This window comes from Typopeltis vanoorti, chromosome 1, assembly GCF_054136105.1.
Source record: "Typopeltis vanoorti isolate ZY-2024b chromosome 1, IOZ_Tvanoo_1.0, whole genome shotgun sequence".
NCBI lineage: Eukaryota > Metazoa > Arthropoda > Arachnida > Uropygi > Thelyphonidae > Typopeltis > Typopeltis vanoorti.
Genome location: NC_143549.1, coordinates 135,796,762 through 135,819,217, shown reverse-complemented (window position 1 = coordinate 135,819,217; position 22,456 = coordinate 135,796,762). Strand labels below are relative to the sequence as shown.

Here is a 22,456-nt window from a genome sequence, read left to right as displayed (position 1 = left end):
CATTGGATGGCTAATACAAAGGCCTGGGTAACAACTGCTATATTTACTGAATGGTTCAATAATTGCTTTGTACCAGAAGTGGAAACATATATGAAGCAAAAAGCTCTCAATTTTAAAGTTTTATTAATTGTTGACAATGCACCAAGTCATCTGCATTTAGAACATCCGAATGTGCAGGTAGTGTTTTTTCCACCCAATACAACAAGCGTTATTCAGCCATTAGATCGAGGCATAATTGCTACTTTTAAAAAATATTATGATAAGCATACTTTTCAATTTATATTGGCTAAACTAGAAATTGAATCATTAACAGTAACTGACGTTTGGAAAAAAATTTTCTATTTTGGACTGCTTAAATCATGTTGCATCTGCTATCGCTGAAATAAGACCACAAACTGTAAATGCTTGCTGGAAAGCAGCTTGGCCTAGATGTATTGCAAACAGTGCAACCATGCAAACATCTACATTATCAGCTGAAATCATTACATTGGCACATGAAATTGGTGGAGAAGGTTTTAATACATTTAGCCAGAACGATGTAGACGAATTGCTTGTGGATAATGCCTTAAGTGACTATGATATTATTGGATATCGATTAACTTTAGATATCGTCGAAGATTCAGAAAACGGCAGTGAAGCAGAAGAAAAACCTGTCCCCCTCACTGCAAATATTATTCAAGGTCTTGAACTGTGCAATAAATTGGAAAATCATTTTCTTGTTAATGACACAAATTTCGAACAAGCCTTTAAATTTCAACGTGAGCTGAAGAACTGTATGTCTGGATATCGTGAGCTGTATAAAAAATTAGTGAAATCATCATTGCAAAGTTTAATCGCTGATTACATTGTCAGCAGAAAAAAAAATCAGCACAGAATGAGAGCGAAGCTAATTCTGTTCGTGAAGACCATTGCCTTTACCATATAGATCTGATGCGCTGACTATCTCTTCTAGTGATGAAAATGATTTTGCACCAGTTCGCAAATGTTGCCGAATATTGTCTAATAGCAATGATAATTCTGATGACAATATGTTAAAAAAAAAAAAAAAGTTACTTTTCAATAAAATTTAATGAATAAAGCTTTAAAACCAACTTAAACATTCTTATTTTCCTGAATTTTCATAAACTTTTTTAATGCGATTTTAGGTTTATTTTAATTCATTGCTTCGGTTTCATGTGATTTTAGAAAATTATAGAACGTATCCCTGATTTTTCAACGTAAGTTATGCCTTTTTTTGTGTGATTTTTTATATGCAGTTTTCTGTGGAACGTATCTACCACATAAAAAGAGACCCTACTGTATACATATATATTTTTAAAAGAATTGAATGACATAAACCGCAAAAAAAGGTTTAACAGTGTCACATGACTAGTTTCGGCTTTTTACAGCCTTCTTGAGGTGTTTTATAAAAGAAAAGAAAAAAAATTAAACATTGAAGATAAAAACTGTGAACAGCACAGGAAAGTCACTATACATATTTACAGTGAATACGTTGTAGTTAACGTATTCAAAGCTGTTCCTTTGTTGGCCACATTGTTGGGTGAGTGTGTGCATACAGTACACACGCATCACCCAACAAATCACTGAATTATAGTTTTTTCTTTTCTTTTATAAAAACACCTGAAGAAGACTGTAAAAAGCCAAAACTAGTCATGTGATACTATTAAACCTTTTTCCTTTTTTCTCGGTTTATGTCATTCAATTCTTTTAAAAATATGTTTAACAACCGAGTAAATGAACCTCCATGCATATACAGGGTGTTCGGGATAAATTTGACAGTTTCGTAAGGAAAAAGAAAATCTTCTTTGTATCTATTAAATTTAATGAATTGACAAAAAAACATTACAGGCAGAGTTAATTACAATACTATCAACAAGATTTACTCAAAATAACCACCATTAGCATCGATCACAGCTTCAATTCTGCTTCGGAACCTCGAACAAGCTGATGCTACAGTCTCCCTGGGAAGGGCCGCAAAAACTGTTTTAATTTTATCCATTAACTGGGCTTTTGTATTACTGGAAGTGCGATTGGTGTCTTTTTCAACTGCACCCCATACAAAATAATCCATGGGGTTAAGGTCTGGGGAGTTTGGAGGCCAAACATTTGGACTGGTGAAGTCGTAGAAATTTTCAGACAACCATTTTTGACTTTTCCCAGAGGTGTGGCAAGGGGCCGAATCCTGCTGCCATACATACGGCCTACCATTGGCTACCCTTGTTATCCAGGGCTTGACTACAGTTAGCAACTCCACGAACAAAGCCCGAATTCCAATGCCAGGGTTCTTCAACACCTGTTCCTGCAGATTTGCGAGGAATTCTGCTGTACGAACGCAATCAGATCGTCTGCTAGGGATCTTTCTTCTTGCTACATCCTCGTAGTCACCATTGCAAGTCTCTAGTTCATGCCTGATTGTTTTTACTGTATTCAGGGAGCATTGGGCAGCAGTCGTAATATCCTTATTTTGATGGCGGGCACGAATCATCATGATACAAGTTATTCTCTTCCATGATTCAGGTGGGTTCCAGCTATCCATCCTTTCTGACATCTTGTATATGAATGAAGAAGGGTCCAAACTTTTAAATGAAGAGAAGTGTGTGTTAATACATGTAACTTACGGAAAAATATAATTAATTATAAATATGTCAAATTTATCCCGAACACCCTGTATATATATATAAATCTTTTTTATTTATTTATATATATCTGGTTTGGTCTATGTAGTGGAGCTTCAGAACTTTCTTTGTATAAACGTTCATGTTTATATAAAGATCTATGTAAAAGTTTAGACTTTTCCCAATGGATCCTATGGTTTGGATTTTCAATTCCGTGTTGAGAGAGGCCAGATTTCTGCGGTTTAAAAAGTGAAATGTGGTCTTGATGTTCCGAGATTCATTTCTGAACAGACCTACCTGTCTGTCCAAAGTAAGACAATTTGCATGAGCATGGAATCTCTTTTTCTTTTAATTTTAATATATGTAATAGGCGTTAATAAGAATTTTGAGGTGACAGAGAAGCTTGCTAGTTTGTGTTCAATGAAAGGAAGAACAACAGGAAAGGAGATCGCAGAAAATGTAAAGATGTGTGTAATCGACAAACTATCCTTAAATTTCAAGAATTCAGTAGCAGTTTGCACTGATGGTGTCACATCTATATGTGGAAAAAATGTTGGTGGTGCTGCTGTAACATTTATTGAACAGTATGCAGGTAAACCATTGACAAAATTTCACTGCCTAATTCATCAGCAGATATTATGTTCAAAGATTTTGCAGTTTGATCACGTGATTAAAGTAGTATTTGCTCTGGTCAACTATATTCGAGCTCGGGGTTTGAAACACAGAATGTTTCAGGCGTTTCTAGAAGAAAATGATGCAGAGTACGGGGATCTACCATACCACACTGATGTACGTTGGTTGAGCCATGGTAAAGTTTTGTCATGCTTTGTCGCTCTAAAAAATGAATTAGTTGAATTTTTGGAATCTCAAGAAGATATGGAAAAATTCCCAGAAATAATGGATGAAGAATGGAATCAAGATTTATTTTTCTTGTGTGACATTTTGGGTCACTTGAATGACCTTAACTTACAGCTTCAAGGAAAAATTAAGTTTGTTTTTCAGTTAATGTCTCTTATAAAGGTATTCAAAATGAAATTTAAGTTTATTTGAAAATCAACTTGCTAAGGGGAAATATGTCACATTTCTTAACTTGTCGACAGAATATTCCATCAAAATATCATTCAATGGTGGGTGGAAAATATAAGAAGCACATATCACTTCTAAGTGAGGAGTTTCAGTAAAGAATGCCATTGAGTAATGAAGACGAAGTCCGCATAAAAGTGATTGAGGATCCATTTTCTGTCGAAGCAGGAAATCTACCTGTCGAACTCCAGATGGAAGTTATTGATCTCCAGTGTTCTGAAAACTATCGGGTCAAGCATAGGGAGAGTACTTTAGAAGAGTTTTATTCTATTCTGGATCAGGATAAATTTAAAAGTTTGTTGGATACTACCTATCAGGTATTTTGTATATGTTTGGGAGCACATATACTTGTGAACAAACATTTTCGTTCATGAACTTGAACAAAACCAAACAGCGTTCACCTTTAAGTGATATCATTTTAGAGGCATATTAAGAACAGCCACTTCAAACATCACACCAAACTTTGATAAGATAGTGGCAACAAAGAAATGCAATGTGTCACATTGTGACATTCAGTCACTGATATTTCACCGATAATAAGTGTGATATTCTCAGTGAAATTATTAGTAAACTTTGTGTTTATGTTTAAGTGGTTTTTATTGAGAAATTTTGCAGCTATATCTGTTTGTAAATAATTTTGATTATACTTTTAATTGTAACTCTATAAAATTTAAATATGCATATTAATTAGCATTTACTGTAGACCTACTATCAAATTTAATTAAGTTTAGCTGTTAAGATTCAAGGTCTGAAGTGATCTGGCCCTTGGTCAGGTGGTCCAAGTTGGGTTTGGCCCTCAAAGACAAGTTATGCAGGCTTGATATATATATGTAACAGTATATAAGTTACCAGAGAAAGGAAATAATAAAGATTGAAATGAGACTTAAAATACTAGACTTATTCTTAAAGTCTCTTTTCTTTTTTTTTTTTTTGACCAGACAAGCAGTGAAAACTAAACACATTTGTTGATCATAACAAAACCTAAATAGTACTATACACAAAAAACAAAATTAGTTGAGTCAGAATTAAGTAGAATAAGAGGAAAGGGATACTAACTGAAAACGTAAGAAAAATAGAATAAATATACCTGCGATCTAATTGTATTAGGAGCAGAATGCAAAATAAAATATTCCGCTCTACAAACAGATTCTTATATTATGTAGCTGAAAAATATCATGGCCATGGGGATAGAGGGAAAACAACAACAACAACAACAACAAAAAAAAAAAAAAAAAAAAAAAAAAAAAAAAAAATACAATGTATACACACACACACACACAATTTTTATTTATTTATACCCATAAGAGATCGTAAAATGTGGAGTAGAACAATAATGGATGAAAGAGAAGGAAAAAGAGAGCGCCTATGCGCATGTTCATTGAATAGCAGGAAGTTGCAGTACTTGGCAAAAAAAGTGTGAAGATTTTTCCAACAGAGGCAGAATGAATGAAAGAGGAGGATGAGAAGGTGATTTTGAAGTAAATTTGAAGTTGAACTTTAGTATGATGAAAGGATGACAATGGCCATTTCAATGGAATGGCACCAATGAAAATAACTACGGAAGAGGCAAAAAAGCAGAAGCAAAATGTCTGTCAGCAAGCAAGTGGAGAGCACTTGTGTGAGATATATTAAGCTGATCGCTGCCTTCTGGATAACACCAATTATGTTTAGGGATGACTTTGATGCACCACCCAAATGTGAAAATAGGCTTTAAGACTGAGTAAATGTGAGATTTATACAGTGTTGGGAGTAGCACAAGTGAACAGGAGCACTGTGAAAAGATAAGAATATTAGTTTCTGTGCCAGATGGGTAAGTCGGCTCAAGAAGAGGAATATTACCTCATCAGGAGATCTGAGAATTATAAAAGATGAAGTGAACTGAAATGCCTCTCTCACGAGAAAGGACAGTGTTTTGATGCAATTGATGTTCAAATGGCAAGGAGATCAGTGTTCTGTGGAAAAGAATTAGCAGCATGCCCAGAATCTTTAATTCTGTTCATAAGATTAGTCTTCTCATTTTATAGAGATATAAAAGATATATATATATACTCTACCAAAAAAATGAGGGCAAAAAAAAATAATTCTCTGGGAAAACTAAATTTTCCTTAAAAGTATTCATACCATAAGACCAGCCATGAATAGCAATCCTCTTCATATCAATATACCCAGCTGTTCTAGAAAGCCAAGTTAATACTTCAACCTGATCCCAAATCTCTACTGTACCCTGTAAGAAAAGGAAGTAAAATAAAAGAAAGCAATAAATTTAAAATACTGATTTACTATCTTTCCATCAATGAAAATTATAGAATGGTCAATGCTATCATAATATTAGCTCATGCAAATGACAAGCAACTACATTAACGTAGAGATGAAAATGCTCTAAAAATTCTTTACAAGTATATCTGCTCAGAATCTTACATCAGAAGTTTACGCTGATCAAATAAATTCAAAAATCTTATAACTCAATCCCAGTCAACTGTATGTGACTTTAAATGATATATTATTATTAAGAGAGACCTCCATGTAGTCAGAAATTCATCGAGGGAAGCCACATACTATACACATACACCAGCTATTACTTATTCTTGAATTCATTCATACTGCTTGCACTCACAACATCCAATGGCAATCCATTCCAATCACGCACCACCCTCTGAGAGAAAAATCTAACCCTCACCCCTTCTTAGCAGTCTCCATTCTCAGCTTCCAAGGATGTCCTCTTGTCCTTCCCCTACCCTCCATATATCGAAAAATTCCATCAATTGAAATACTCTATGACCCTTTCAGAAGTTTGTAAGTCTCAATCATATCACCCCTCTTTCTCCTGTTTGCAGTCTACAAATTCTCAATCTGTCTTCATAATCAGTATTCCACAATCCTGATATCATTTTTAACACTCTCCTTTGTACTCTCTCCAATATATTAGAATCACAATGGAAAGCAGGAGACCAGACCTGAGCTCAATAGTCCAAGTGAGGTCTTATCAAGGCCTTATAAAGAGGCAAAATGACATCCTTATCTTTACATGTGAATGTTCATTTCAGCATTGCAAATATCTTTTGAGTTGTGTTTGCAATCTTTGCCACATGGCCCCTGAACTTCAACTTCCTATCTACTAACACTCTAAGATCCCTAGCCTCATCAGTTTCTTCTAGCATAACCCCACCAATATAATACGACATTGGACATCTAATCACACCGAAGTGAATGACTTACATTTATTGACATTGAGCTGACACCCATTCTCCCATGCCCATAATTCCAGCCTATTCAAATCATTCTGCAAGTACTGCATATCAGCAGCATTCCTGATTACCCTACCTATCTTTGCATCATCAGCAAATAGCTATATGTCACTTGTCAAATCCTACCCAATATCATTAACCTCCCTATACCGGCTAGGACGTCTATAGACGTCCAACTAAATCTGGATATGATTCAGCCCACCTGTTTAAAGAACCTGGATAAGAAGTGCAATTTGACTGTCATGTCCATTAGAAGGTGTGATAAACCCTCACGCTGAAGAGAACGGTTAATCGGATTATCTCCCGTTCGTAGATGCCTCTCAGTTGCGTATAACAAGAAACGGACTTTCTTGTTCCATGCTGGTGAACTGGATTTTAGTTATATATGATAGACTAAAAATAGAGAAATTATTTATATTTTTGTTTTCTCTTTTTATTGTACAATTCAATTTTAATTTCTGGACAAAATAAAGGTCTTGCATAATTTCTTCACTTAAATATTGCCTTACCTTGGAGAACGAATTTAATTTTTTATTTTTTTTGCGCTAATTTTTTTCTAATCGCTTACTAGACAAAAGATTTTTCTTTGTTCTCAAAGAAATTAATTCACGATAATTATTTGAAATATTCTTTTAAAAAAAGAAAAGAAAACCGGCTGCTGACGTTCTAGATTATATTAATTTTATTTTTGTACAAAACCATCGAAATCGAATAATACTTAACAGATTTCCTTTAGGACACGCTTGAGCAACTTTGCTTTATAGAGAATAACATGAAATTCTTTAATCATATTACTAAATTTTTTCTTCATGTTGTATAGTAATCTGTACTTTCACTTTCTTGGTTTCCTTGTATAACTGGTCATTACAAAATGAAATTAACAGTTATGATTTAAATTTATATTTTCTGCATAATTCAGATATTTTATTCTCCAATTTTTAAAGTAAGCGATACATTTGCTTATTTTTATCATTCAAAATATGTATATCAAATGTGAAATTTCATTTCCATATTTTTACAATAGAATTGAACTTTATTTCGCCTCTGATAGTTTAACCCCCCCCCCCCGTTGCATTACTATCACACACCCGAAAACTGTTATGAAACATAGGTACAGTTTTTATTTAATTCGTTATTTTTCTCTAGTAATTGTTCCACATAACTTTAATTTTTTGATACTGAAACTATGTGGTGATTATTATAAATTAGCAAATTATAAATCAGACAATATACATATTTCCTGATTATTATAAATCAGGAAATTATGTGATATTCGGATATAGGTGAAATTAATATTTAAAATCACTGTCATCCTTCAAATGCAATATCAGAATAAAGAAAGTGGAAAACCCGAAGTTTCGAAATACATTTCGAAAGCCCACTCTCGAAATGTATTGGTCTACAGACTGGATTCTGAACACACCAATGTTTCGTGATGTTATGACTGAAAAACAATTCAGTCTCATCATGAAGTATTTGCATTTTCAGAATAATGAGGAATACGATCAGGCAACACATCCTTGCCCAGTCCTCAACAAAATTTATGATTTTCTGATGAAAATCCGTCAAAAATGTAGATCACTCTACATTCCTGAGAGACTTGAGTATCGATGAAAGCCTTATGCCATTCAAAGGTGGACTGAAATGTAAGCAGTATATTCCCAAAAAGAAAGTGAAGTATGGAGTAAAATTTTTTATGCTTTGCAAATCGGAAAGTGGATATCTTTGGGATTTCAAACTTTATACGGGAAAGCAAACTGTAATCAAGCACGATAAATATTCGGATCTCCCCTTGTCGATGCATGCAGTAATGCAGTTACTAGACCCTTTACTGGGGAAAGGTTACTGCATTATAATGGATAATTACTATATATGTGTCCTGAACTCGCTGATTTGCTTTTACAGCATCGTACAGATGTTATGGTACTGTAAATGTAAAAAGGTGAGATATGCCTCCAGATCTGGCTTCAGGAAAGCTATCGAAGGGGGAAATCCGAACTTATCAGCGAGGGAAAGTCTTTACACTACGTTGGAAAGCCAAAAAAAGATGTTTTTCTGCTATCTTCCTGTACAATCCATCAACAGAATCCGTGGAGAAGCATGGTTTGAAGAAAGAAAAACCCATTGCTGTGTGTGCATACAACGACACTATGGGTTGAGTCGACAGGTGCGATCAACAGCTATCATTCTACTCTGTAATGAGGAAACAGCATAAAAAATATTACAAAAAAGTGTTTGGACATGTTATTTGAATTTTGAAGTGTTTGGATTTTGTTATTTGGAACAGTTTCCTCCTGTTCAAGAAAAAATGTTTGTCTACCATAACATATCTAGAATACAGAATAGAAATTGCGAAAGCATTGCTGCATGAACATGCACCTTCTTCAGCAAGCAGAAAAACAGGAAATTCTGCCAGACATCTGAGGTTGAACGCTGCTAACTCCAACCATTATCCCGAAAATCTACCACCAACGGCTAAAAAAAAAAAAACCTGCACGCAAATATTATGTATGTAATAAAAAAAATATCAGAAAGGAAACAAAAAATCTGGTGCCCTGAGTGTAAAACTGCTTTGTGTGTTTACCCTTGCTTCAAGGTGTTCCATGCTGTTCAAGAATTTTAAATTCTGAACAGCATGAAATAAAAAATGTTTGTTTTCAAGGCCATCAAAACAGTCCTTTTCAGGACTACAAATATTGATAGAGGGATACCCGAATGCACTGTTTCTGTTTCATCTTGAAGGCTAATTTTTAAGTTATTTTTATGACACAGAGAAACTTGAAAGAGTATTCCAGGTAAAGCATTTCATCAAAACAATAAATAATAATGAAATAAAATCTACCCTATATATATATATAAAATGATAAGCCTTTTTTATGTCATGTTTATCGAAACGTTTTGAAACTCAGGGGCTACCCTGAGTGTCGAGTCTTCAAAATTTGAGTCATCAGAATACAGGGGCGGAACCCCCTTTCGAGTTATCACAATTGAAGAAGAACTGGTCTACCATACCGGAACACGGGGGGTTGGGCATAGCCCCCTAGTTAATAAATGAAATATATAAATAATAACGGGAACATTTTCACCTTGCCAACACTCAACATTGATGTGATATGGGTTCCAAATTTCTTATTTCGGATATATATATATATATATATATATATGAAACGTACTATTAAATAATATCACGCTTCAACAACTATAAACAACCTCACAACCTTCTACAATTCCCAGGTGTATACAAGGTCACTTGTGAATGCGGAAAGCCTTACTATGGGCAGACAGAGAAATCTATCTTACTACGTCTCGAAGAGCATCAGAGAGACATTGCTTATAAGAGAACCAGAGCAACTGCTCTGTCGGGCCATGTCCTGCTTTCAATAAACACGAACAACGAAGGACACCAACATGAAATAAATTGGACATTGACTTCAAACCTACACATCAGCCATGATGAAATAGAGCGCCGCATTGTCGAGTCAAGGGAAATCACCTTAGACCCTTTTCATTTGAATAATAATCTTAGCTATAATTTGGCACTCTTTCAACTCTACTATTAGATACTGGAGATCGCGTGATTCCACACACGCACAGGTGTACAACAATAGAACTTTAACTCGGACTGTAGTTCAAGCTCATAATAACTGTAATTTACAGTCGAATATTATGGCTTTATAATTGTATAGCTTTAGAGTGTGTCAATGTTAATTTAAGTGTCTTTTATTATCTTTCTATGTTCTTATCGCCTGAAGAAGTCATTCTTGACGAAACATGTTGCGTTTTTTCAAATAAATGTCATTGTGTTATAATTCTCGGGTTTAAGTCAGTTAATTTAGAAAAATGAATATATATATATATATATATATATATTACAAAGTTTTGTAATAAAAATTTCTGCTACAATGAAGTTTGGCAGAATCAACAATATTATTACTACCTTATTTCTGTTTCTCGTGTGGGAGAAAAACGGTAAAATGTCACTCTTATAATTATATGAGGTGTTATAATAGCAAAAATAGTAAGAAAAAAGTCATTTGCACTTTCCCTTCAAAACACAAAGAAAGAACATTGTAAATTCAGCCAGTGGAAAAGAAAATACTACATATTTTTCTCCTGTTATCTGATTTTTTTTCTTGTAGTACAAAGAAGAAATCACTGCATATAGCCTGCAGGAGGGAAAAAAATCTGGAAATTGGTTACATTATAAGGAATAGAGAAATCATGTCAGAAAAATTATTCACGTAAGATTCTAATCTCAGCAGACATAACATTTTCTTCTAGATTAGATATCTAAAGTAATTGAACCTTTGCTACTATTTTACACTAAAATGAATGAGTATGTTCCTCAAGTGATTTACGTTTGTAACAGCTGTCTTGCGAACGATTTATGAAATAAATTATCTGAAATATCCTCAGATTGATTAGGTCTATTACCCCCCCCCCCTCCAAAAAAAGATTATGAAATGCATATGCACCTTTTCTTTGAAAATAATTCAAATCCTCTTTTTCAAGATAATTGTATGATTTAATTTCTAATTTTTGATAATAAAAGTAAAACTGATCATTATAAATTAAGCAATTATTTTGGCATAAATAATGTATAAGCATGTAAATGAAATATCAGTATTTCTGTTAGGATATAGGTAATCAACAATCGAAAAGGAAACAAGACATTCTTCACATATTCTGCACTACAGCCTGAGGCACTTTAGTGTTCTCCCCTTTCTTTTCAATAGCACTGAGAGTAATAAGCCTTCAACTTTTCCTCCAGCTAAGAGGATATTACCAAGTATTTAGAAGACGTAGATTATTTCAGAAATAGCTTTCAGCAGCAGCAGAAGTAATACTTAGATTTTTTTTAAAGAAAAACAAACACAAATAATACTACTGAACTTTCTTTTGTGTGGTATGCATATAAACAATTTTGCATGGTGAAAATATAGCATATTATTTCTAAAATTTCACATAATTTCAGCGGACAGTAGAACAGCTGGTTTTAGATTGCAAATAAATAGAACAGAATTAGGAGCTTCACAATACAATCTGATTGCCGTATATCTATTGTCAAAATGGTAAAATGAAGTATTTGATTTTGAATGCTGTCTAGAAAAGCTTTCAAACCTGTGAGTTCTAGGAGAAGATAAGGAGGGGGGGGGGAAGCATTAGAAAATCTTCAAAATGAAAAAGAATGAATTTTGAATCATTCTGTATATGATATTTTTCACATTATATTTTCAACATATCTACAAGGTTATGCACTAGATATTATCGTAATATGCATAATACAAATAAATAAATAAATGACGAAGGCGAAGAATCACTGCTAAAATATCATTGGATATAAATTTTTGATACCAAAAAGAAACGATTGGAAACCGAGTAATGCAATTTAGCATTTTAACATTTTTTTTTTTATTTTGTCGTTATGAATAACAAAAAATCGTTTCTAAATCTGAAATGTGATGATCCATATAATGCAATTTCGCTAGAACCGAAAGAAAAAGGACATATTTATTTCAATAAATATTGTTTAAAAATATAAATATTTGACATAAGATTTTCAAAGCAAACATTTGAAAATTCTAAAATTCGAAAAAAAATTATTCAATTATTATACGTAAAGTGAAAGAACAATCAGTGCAACTCTTCCAGTGCACTGATTTGTAGAATAAAATGCACCAAATTTACTATCACTAAATAGATTCATTGCAAAAGCTGATCAGTGGTCATTTCAGGATTGATTTTTTTCGCATATGTGAAATTCGTTTCAATTTTTGGGAAGAGACACAATAAATCATTTTAGAGGCAAGAAAGGTCAAATAACTTAGGACAGTAAATGAAATTCTAAGCAACACAATAGACGTAAAGACATGGGGGAAGGGACACAAAGGTCACTCAGCAACAGTTAATCCACTAATGGCTATAGAATAGCCGTAACGAGACTAACGGCAGAGGAAGGTAATGGCATGATAAAAGGTAGAATGCCGACGAAGTTTTGATCCATGAAAAAAGCTAGGGAGTGTTGAATATTTCATCCACACCGGCCGGTTGGGAGGTTAATATACAGATTGAATAACAGTGGACCAAGCACTAATCCTTGTGGTACACCACTTGTTACCTCAAATCTTGCAGACTCACATTCCTGATATACCACTTTTTGATATCTGTCAGTCAGCCATCCTCTTATCCATGCTAATATTCTATAACCCAAACCCATTTTCTCAAATTTGTGCAATAGTCTACCATGCTGTATTCTGTCAAAAGCCTTAGCAAAATCCCAAAGTATCGTGGTGTATCCATTCCCCTCGTCTTGTTCAATGGTAACATTGTTATAGAATGTGAGCAAGTTGCTAAAACATGACCTTCCCTTAGTAAACCCATGTTGTTCATTGCAAAGTAGAGATTCAGTGTCAACCCATTTCTGAATGCAAGCCCTAACCAATTTTTCCAAAATCTTCACCACCACTCCTGAGCCTACTAATTGGTCAACAGTTGAATACATAGTTGAATACTTTGCACCAACCTTGTTCAATGGAATTACCATACATTTCTAAACAGCCTGGTCAAAGGAATAGTTAGTTCAGCTGAACACTCTTTTAGAACATATGCTGATATCCCATTAGTCCTTATTGCTGAATTCTTAATCTGATTGTGCTACAGCTCTAATACCTAATCCTCATACAACTGAGTTTCTTCATCTAGTGAAGAGGTAGCAATGAGCTCAATATTGTGTACACCAGGTTGATAGCTTTTAACAAAATGGGCATTCATTAGCTGAACAACCTCTTCTGCATCTGTAACCCTCACAACATCTGCATTTAGAAGAGTTATTCTTTCTTTTACTTGCAGCATATCGATAGAATTCTTGTGGGTTGTCTTTAGCACACAGAGCCAGTGTCTTCTCAAATTCAGACTTTGCTTTCCGTACAACAGTTGTAACTATTCTAGCATGCTGCTTATAACGTTCATAATGAACGTCATCCTTGTGCACACGGTATTCCTTCCACATCATACTTTTCTTTTGAATCTCTTGCTTAATAAGATTACACATCATTTGACTCCTACCCTATTTATTCTTCAAACTCTCGAGACGCATTCTGATATCGCATCATTTAAGTATTGTTAAAATGCTTCCCATGCACTGTCGATATTCTTTCCATCCTGCAACCGATCCCATTCCACTCAACTCAGTATACTGTTCTGTTGGTCATAATTTCCTGCTCTGTAGTCAAATCTAATATATCAGATTATCTTTTACTTTTCAATTTAATCATCTGAGAAAGGCATGATATCTAGAGTAAGAAACAAAAATACCAAGCTGTATGAGCTTGCTTATTTATTTGTTAGGAACATTTGATATGTTTTCTTCTTTTCCACGAATGTCTTTTTCACTTCTTGCATCGACCGCGGGAGCTCTGATTTTTGGAGACATCATCACATCTTGCTGAATCAATGTTTTCTTCCAAGTCTTATATTGAGGCTTTCAAATGTTTGATTTTTGTTTTCAAACTCCTTCATTTTTCTTTCAATAATATTTTTATACTTAAGTCTGCAGCTCACCTTTGAAAGCTGCTTAACTTTGATCCTTTTTTTTGTAAACATTCTTATATAATTTTTTTTTTCAAAATGATATTTAGTTTTATTCTGTTCAAAATTAAATGGTGTTCACTTTCTATTTTAAATTTCATGTATTCTTCATGTCCTAAACTATCATGAGGATATCGCTAACCACAATAACATAGTTAATGAGACTTTCTCACTTCTTGTATCTTCGCTGCATGTAAATTTGTGCATATCTATATGTTAGAACATGGTGTTAGTGATAGCTACTCCATGTCCTGAACAGAAATCATAATTACTTATCATTATTATTATTAACTTTGCTGCTTTTCTCCAAATTTTCCCTCCACGTTTCTGTATGTCTGGTATTCATTTCCTACTCTGCTGTTTAGATCTCCAACAAGGACCTTCCTTTTTCTCTATATCAGCTGCCTTCTCTAATAACCCGAAAAATTCCTCCACATCTTCCTTAGCAGAGCTTTCTGTTGGACCATAGACACAAATAAGTCTCATTGTCTAATTTTCCATTATGATGCTTGTTCACATCACTTTACTTGATACTGCCTGCCATTCAAGAGAATATTCATTATTTGCTGATGAAGACTAGAAGTACTCCTTCCTTTTCCTGATCATCACTGCCTGAATATATAATATCTTGTAGTTGTTATTACTTAGAAGAATCTCACCTGCTTTCATCTTCATTGTTTCAGTAACACTAATTATGTCAACATGGGAAGATGGATGGGATGTCTAGAAAAGGAAGACATACTTGTCATGTTTTCCCTCAGGCTGCCTCTCCTGCATGGTCTACCACAAACCTACACACACACACAGGCCAATAAATACATAAAAATTCATACCATCACCAACACAAAAACAAGGGGTGATCAGCATCCTCAAACACATAGCCATAATGATATGATCCAATGAATAGGCAGTGAACAAAGATTATGAAATTATTAACCAAATGGTTTGTAAAAAATGGCTACGATAAAAAACAATTCACAAGATCCTCCACCATACCATACAATTGGGGGAATATCAGAAAAAATAGATAGAACACTACATACATACAATATTAAGGCAGCCTTCAAACTGCAAAAATTAAGAAATTTACACAGCTCATCCAAAGATCCTCTTTCATGCCTTGTCCACCCAAGGGTTTACAAAATTTAGTGCAACTGCAACCTACCTTACATAGGGAAAACAGGGTGCACCATCCCAATCAAAAAAGACGAACACAAACACCACATTAAATTCTTCCACTATGGTAAAGGGTAAAACAGGCCTGTCAGACCACACACTTCAAACATGTCACAGAATTAACTGGAAAGGCACGAGTCCTTACCACCACACCAAAATATGGTTTGAAAAAAAGTCCAAAGAAGCCTGTGAAATGCTGAAACATCATCCAAACTAAACAAGAATGATGGATTAATAATTCCAAGAATCTGGAGGACTTATCTTCAATCCATATAGCATCCAGAACAATCTCAAACAGAAGAAAACCTTAATATGAGAGGATTTTAGAAATTCTTTAATGTAGTTCTGCTATAAAACACCCCCCCCCCCCCCCAACCATCATTTGTATATTATTATACTGATATGTATAAAAAGTTTATTTTATTTTGTGAAGTTATTTTTTAATTTTATATATATCATATTTAGTAATATTTTTATTTAAAGTTTTTTTCTCTACCAGAGATCAGGCTGGGATAAACAACAAAGCATTTAGATTCATCTTACTTTTGTGTAGTGTCATATAGCTTGTGCCTGTACATATGTATGTTTTTCTGATGATGACCTCAATACAGGGGTCGAAACATTGAACATTATTTTCTTAATAATAAGTAAAGTAATTATTCCAACGTGTTTTGTCTTCATAAATTCTTCCTATGAATGCTGATGACAGCATATGGTAACCTTAAAGAAAACAATTTGACCTGTTGTTACTTTTGTTCTATGTTGAATATTATGGGTGTACTACTTTTTCTAAAAGGTCAAAAGACCATGGTTGGCAAAACTGATGCATTAAATTCATTTATTATAAAATAACTCAACCACAGAGAAAAAGCACTGGACAAAAGTACAGCTGCTGCTTTCTTCTTTCCTTCTTCAACTGTAGATCATCCTCATCAGATAGTTGAGACAAAATTTATTTATTGTAAAATTTTTGAATAAGTGTCATGGACATCTTCAGTACAGGATTATTGTTTGATTACTGTTCAATTACCCTGTACTGAAGATGTCTATGACACTTAGGCAAAAATTCTACAGTACTAAGTGCCACCTTAGTAGCTAATGTAAGATAACTAAAACAATTAATATTCTTTCTTAAATTAAAGAAATAATAAAAACAAAATATTAAACAAATTAAACACACACAAAAATAAGTTAGGAAAGATTAGCGGATTTAAAGTACTATCACCCATAAAGGGGTTAGACATAGATCATCGGATTTGTTTAAGTTAGGAAAATGGAGTAGTTTCCCCAAGTTTCTTTATAAATACTTTCTATTAGGAAACAACTTTTTATGAAGGACTGTTGTCTTGTTCCACTGAACTCTATGTTTAGCAGAAAGCATAATCAGCAAGTCTAGAATAATATTTAATTGCATGAAATTTAATGATATTTCATATAAGACTTGTGTTCTTCTAGATGAATAAAGGCACATAAGCTGCAACAGCAAGCAATCTGGTAGACACCTAAAAAATCTAGAGGTGGAAGCTTGTCCTTAGGCAAAGTGAGAAAGGTGGAGATTTTTAGTTTTTTCTGATGAGATGAAATGGCAACAAAAATATTTTAAAACTTTTGCTATGCATTCAGAAATGCCTTGTACATAAGGGATAAGAATGCTAGTTATTTCTTCTGCATTGTTAGAGGCAGTGATACCATAATTGTACAATAGTTATGCTATCACTGCATCATAGGTGTTAATAAAGAAACGTGAAACTACTCCATTGGATCCAAACTCAAACAGATCTGATGCACTATGTCTATCCCCCTTTATGGGAAATAGTAAGTTTTAAATCTGCTAATCTTACCTAACTTTATTTTTGTACGTGCGTGCACACACACACACATTTTTTTTTTAATTTTTTTAATTTATTATTTAATTTTTTAAGTTAGGAAATTAAACCTTTTTAATCATTACATTGGCTACTAAGGTGGCACATTTTAGAATTATCTGTTATTGTTTGATTACTCTTCTACAGGGTGTCCCAAAATTCACGCAAGAAGTAATTTTGATAGAAAACACAGGTTTTTAATTAAAAATTGTAATTTCTTATTGATTCATAAAGCATACAGTATAGGGTTATGCATGGAATAGCATATCGGGTAAATGGCCTCCACGGCTTTGCTGGCACATACGCACTCTTTTGTCGAAATTTTCCATGACCGTTTTGCATAAATGTGGCTGAATTCCGTTGATACAGCGTTCAATTTCCTCCTTCAAGGCGTGGGTGGTCGTGGGCTTGTTGGCATAAACCTTAGACTTCAAAAAATCCCAAAGAAAAAAGTCCAACGCCGTTACGTCACATGATCTGGGTGACCAATTCTGATCACCAAAACGGGAAATTACACGACCAGGAAATGACTCATGCAGTAACTGATTGTTTCTTGGGCTGTATGGCAGGTGGCACCGTCTTGTTGAAACCACATGTCGTCCACATCCATATATTGCAATTTAGGCACAAAAAACTGGGTTAACATGTCGCGATAGCGAGCACCATTAACTGTTATTGCCTTACCAGCCTCATTTTCGAAGAAGAATGGACCGATGATGCCTCCAGCCCAAAATCCGCACCAAACAGTGACACGCTGTGGATGCATTTGTTTCTCAACAATCACTCATGGATTTTATGAACCCCAAATGCGACAATTTTGTCGATTAACGAAGCCATCAAGATGAAAATGAGCCTCATCGCTTGAAGATGATTTTGTTCGAAAAATAAGCATCCACTTGTTGTTGTTCCATAATCCATTCAACGAACTCTCTTCGCTGTGTGTGGTCATTTTTAATAACCCTGAACTGTCACGCTCTTTTTTTTTCCTCGTTGGCAACACTTTACCGCACAAATGGCGATAAATTTAAATCTTGCGTGAATTTTGGGATGCCCTGTATAATCCTGTACTGAAAATGCCTATGACACTTAGGCAAAAATTCTACAATTAATAAGTTTTAACACGAGTTTTATTCCATTTTTATAGTTATATTTATTTTGCATTGCATTCCAATTTTGAAACAAACAGAGAGGAAGCTACTGAAATTACAACTGCAAAGGAAGTTAAACTTTCCATATAGTTAAAATGAATCTACAGAACAATCAGCTGAATCCTATGTTCTTTTGTATATTATCTCAAGAACAATTATTTTGAGAAGTCATATTAATGAAAGAGTAAGAGAATTTTTTTTTCTCTCTTTGAACTCATATTGTGTAATCTTTAGAATGGTCAAATAGTTAATTTTTTATTATAATTATTTTTTATTTATTTATTTTTTTGTAAACTGATAGTGCATTGATATCATGGGTGGGCTAAATATGTATTTCATAAGAATTTACAAGTTAGATATATTAGAATAGTAGAAATTAATCTTTACTAATAGATGCAAATCTATAGAGAATATGATTTGCCACATTTCCAGAGAAAGATAAGGAGAATAATATAACATAAGAAATTGTATCTATTGCACATATAATTGTTTACAGTAGTTATTTAAATTTACAGCTTGAGCTTCATTCTCCAGAATTCCCAACATTTTGTTTTTGAAGTCAATGCACAGTCATGTTCAGATCATGAATCAAAAATAACCTAACACACCGATAAATACATTCGATTAAAGTTTATAAGGCAGAACACTGGAATAAGTTGTTAACATTTACTTACTTAGTAACACGATGTTTCCTCCCAATTGCACAGCATTACTTCAGATGTAAATAAATAAACTAGTAAACAAAACAGTAAGAACTAAAGAAGGTGACAACTGTTATGCAGTTATACAAAAGAGACTGATGCTATTTTTTTAAAATAATTTCTAATTGTTCCAGACATTTTTGATTAATACACACACTAGGTGTTTCGAATTAAATTACCCCTATTCAGAGGAATTAGAAGAGAGAACCAGTAGACAAAATAGCCTCAAACTTGGTGGTTATCCTAACCAGATCATGGGTAAAAGATTTTGACAATAAAAAAAAAAAAAAGAGTTCAAAAAATGACTGATAGGGAAATATGGAGCCATGTGTCAGAAAAGATATAAACAAAGGAGCAAGATTGATACTACAGTTATTTGACTTGCACAATGAGTCATTTTTTAGGCAAAGTGAGACTCACTTGCTTGTGAAGTGTTTCTGTAGGAATGGAAAAAATGCTGAGGCAGTACTTCACAAGTAGACACCTAAAGACTTTGTGAAAAGGCCCAATGGAACCAAATGCAATGTAATGCATGGGGGTGATGATTTGAAGATTAAGGCAATTTGACAGCCCAACCAGGAGAATAGTATAAATCTGAAATTCCACAAATGACTGAAGATGTTGCAACTACAGTGGTTGAGCAGTCAAATGAGAATACTGTAGGTTCATGCAGTGCATGGGTCATAGCAAGACAATTAAATTTGCCATACACAATGGTATGGAGAACTATGCATAAAGCATTGCAATGCCACCCATATAAACTTAGCACAGCCAAGAGCTGCAAACAGGAGATGCTAGCTTCCAAGAAATGTTTGCATTGACATTCTGACATGCCTGGAGGTTGATGAGGATTGGCCTTGGAACATCCTATTGAGTGATGAAATGCATTTTCATGTTTGTGGAACAGTATACACTCAAAACACCCTGTGCATTTCAACGAGTTCTCTTAAATTCACTAAAAGTCACAGCATGGATAAGATGTATGGTCAAGTTCATTATCGTGTCATTTTTCTTTGGTAAAATTCTTCGAACCAGATGTGTGACCTGCATGGTCACAGCTTAGCATTACAGGGACATGTTGAGCGGTTTCATCATCCATCAAGTGCAGCAAAGAGAGTGCCTGAAAGAAGGTGCTGATGTATGACAGAGCATCTCCCCACATAGGACATCAGGTTCAACAATTATTTTATCACCATTTGACAGAGTAATTAATCATTCACTCATATGCCATGAGATGACCACTGCATTCACCACCCTTAACCCCTGTGACTTCTGGCATTGGGATCGCCCAAAAAGCATGGTGTATTTGGGCAAAGTTCTTCATCTGGCAGATTTGAGACACAAAATTGTACATCATATGGACACCCTTTTGACAGATCAGTGGCATTCCACTGTAGACAATGCCGTATAGTGAAATTAACTACTGCCCTTGCACAAAGGCCAACACACTGAACGTCACCTCTTATTGATCATCCAGATCTCCTTGACAGCTGCTTGCAGCATGTCAGCTCTGTGTAATATGTTTTTAGTATCACATTATTTTATGAAATGAGTGAAACAAACATCATCAAATAACTTTGTTTGTTATTTACTCTGAATCATTTCACAATTACATACCATCTGGTTCACATTAATATAACTTTCTCCTGATGTTGTTGTTGTTGAGTCCATTGAAGAGCTTCCAGATATGACCATGGATCTGTAGAACTGCTTTGCCAATCTGTTGAACGTTGATGGAGTAGAGCTTTTCTCCAGGGTTATTCTCAATTTCTGTAGAGCAGCTGCAATTGCTGGACAATAATAAATATGGACAGGTGTTAGTTCAACTCCTGGAGACAGTTTTTTGCATGTTTCATAGCTCCTACTACCATCTGGCTGAATTTTCATGCCTTTAAAATGTTCCATCCATAGTCTGGTGATGATTGTGGTTATTTCTCTATTTTCATTAATTTTAATTAATTTTCTTCTTCTTGATAGTTTGTTTTACCAATCTTATTTTGGCGACAGAGTTAGTATCAGTTAGTGATAGTGGGTGTAATTTTTTAGGTAAGTATCTTGCTTCTTTGGCTAGTCTGTCTGCTCTTTCATTGCCTTCAATATTTGCATGGGTTGGTATCCATTGCAGTGTACAATTCTTATTTTTCAAATTTAAGGTTGTTAGTAGTTCATGAATTTCCTGTGTGAGTTTTGTTTTTCCATTTTTTAATGCTTCAAGTGCAGATTTTGAGTCAATGTAGATGGTTATTCCTTCTGTAATGTTTATTACTGGATTTGAGAGCTGTTTGTATGGCTATTAATTCACAAGTGAAGTTTGAAGCAATTTTGCCAACTGTTTTGATTGGCATTTCCTCACCTCAAGGTAGAGTTAGAAAACTCCCTGAATCTCCTTGGTTGAGTGCTTCATCAGATGATCCATCAGTGTAGGCAATGACATGGTTTGGATTATTTAAGTGATGTATAGTGTCAAGTCCTTTTCTTTTATTTTCTTACTGCAAATCCTTTTTTGAACAAGGTTCAAGGAGATTTAAGTTTATCTTTGTGTTTTTGGGTAGAATAGTGGAAAAGAATGGTTCTTTGCTTATTTCAATGGATAGATGCTCTAAGTCAATCTGTTTTCGAATTTCATGCTTATATTGTAACGTAGATGATTTCTTTAGTCTAGATTTTCCTGTCCAGGCATCGAAAGTCCTGAGTGAGATGTGATCCTGTTGGTGAATTTAACTGTGAAGAGTTTTCTTCTATCTTCTAGTATATGAAACCCACACTCGTGTTGAGCTTTTAAATTATTTGTGGATGAGACTGCACCTATGATAATTTTTGCTGTTCTTGATTGTACTCTGTCAAGTTTTTCTTTTAAGCTAGTAGAAGCTGGAGCCCAGATTGATGAGGCATATTCCATTGTGGGTCATATGAGTGCCATATAGGTAGTTTTGAGTGTCTTTGGTTTTGCATCCCCAGTTTGTTCAACAAAGCCTTTTGATGATATTAAGCTTTTTAAGAGCTATATTAGATATATTTGTAATATGAGTTGTAAAT

General features: G+C 34.2%; 1 protein-coding gene across 1 annotated transcript in view; it reads right to left on the bottom strand.

Moving 5' to 3' along the window:
* LOC150110456 (dipeptidyl peptidase 9) overlaps nucleotides 1-22,456 on the bottom strand; it is a 441,463-nt gene that overhangs the window by 94,298 nt on the left and 324,709 nt on the right. Inside the window, exon 16 of the mRNA XM_090393952.1 lies at nucleotides 5,820-5,922. Coding sequence (XP_090250078.1) covers nucleotides 5,820-5,922 — 103 coding nt within the window. The remainder of the gene's footprint in view (nucleotides 1-5,819; nucleotides 5,923-22,456) is intronic.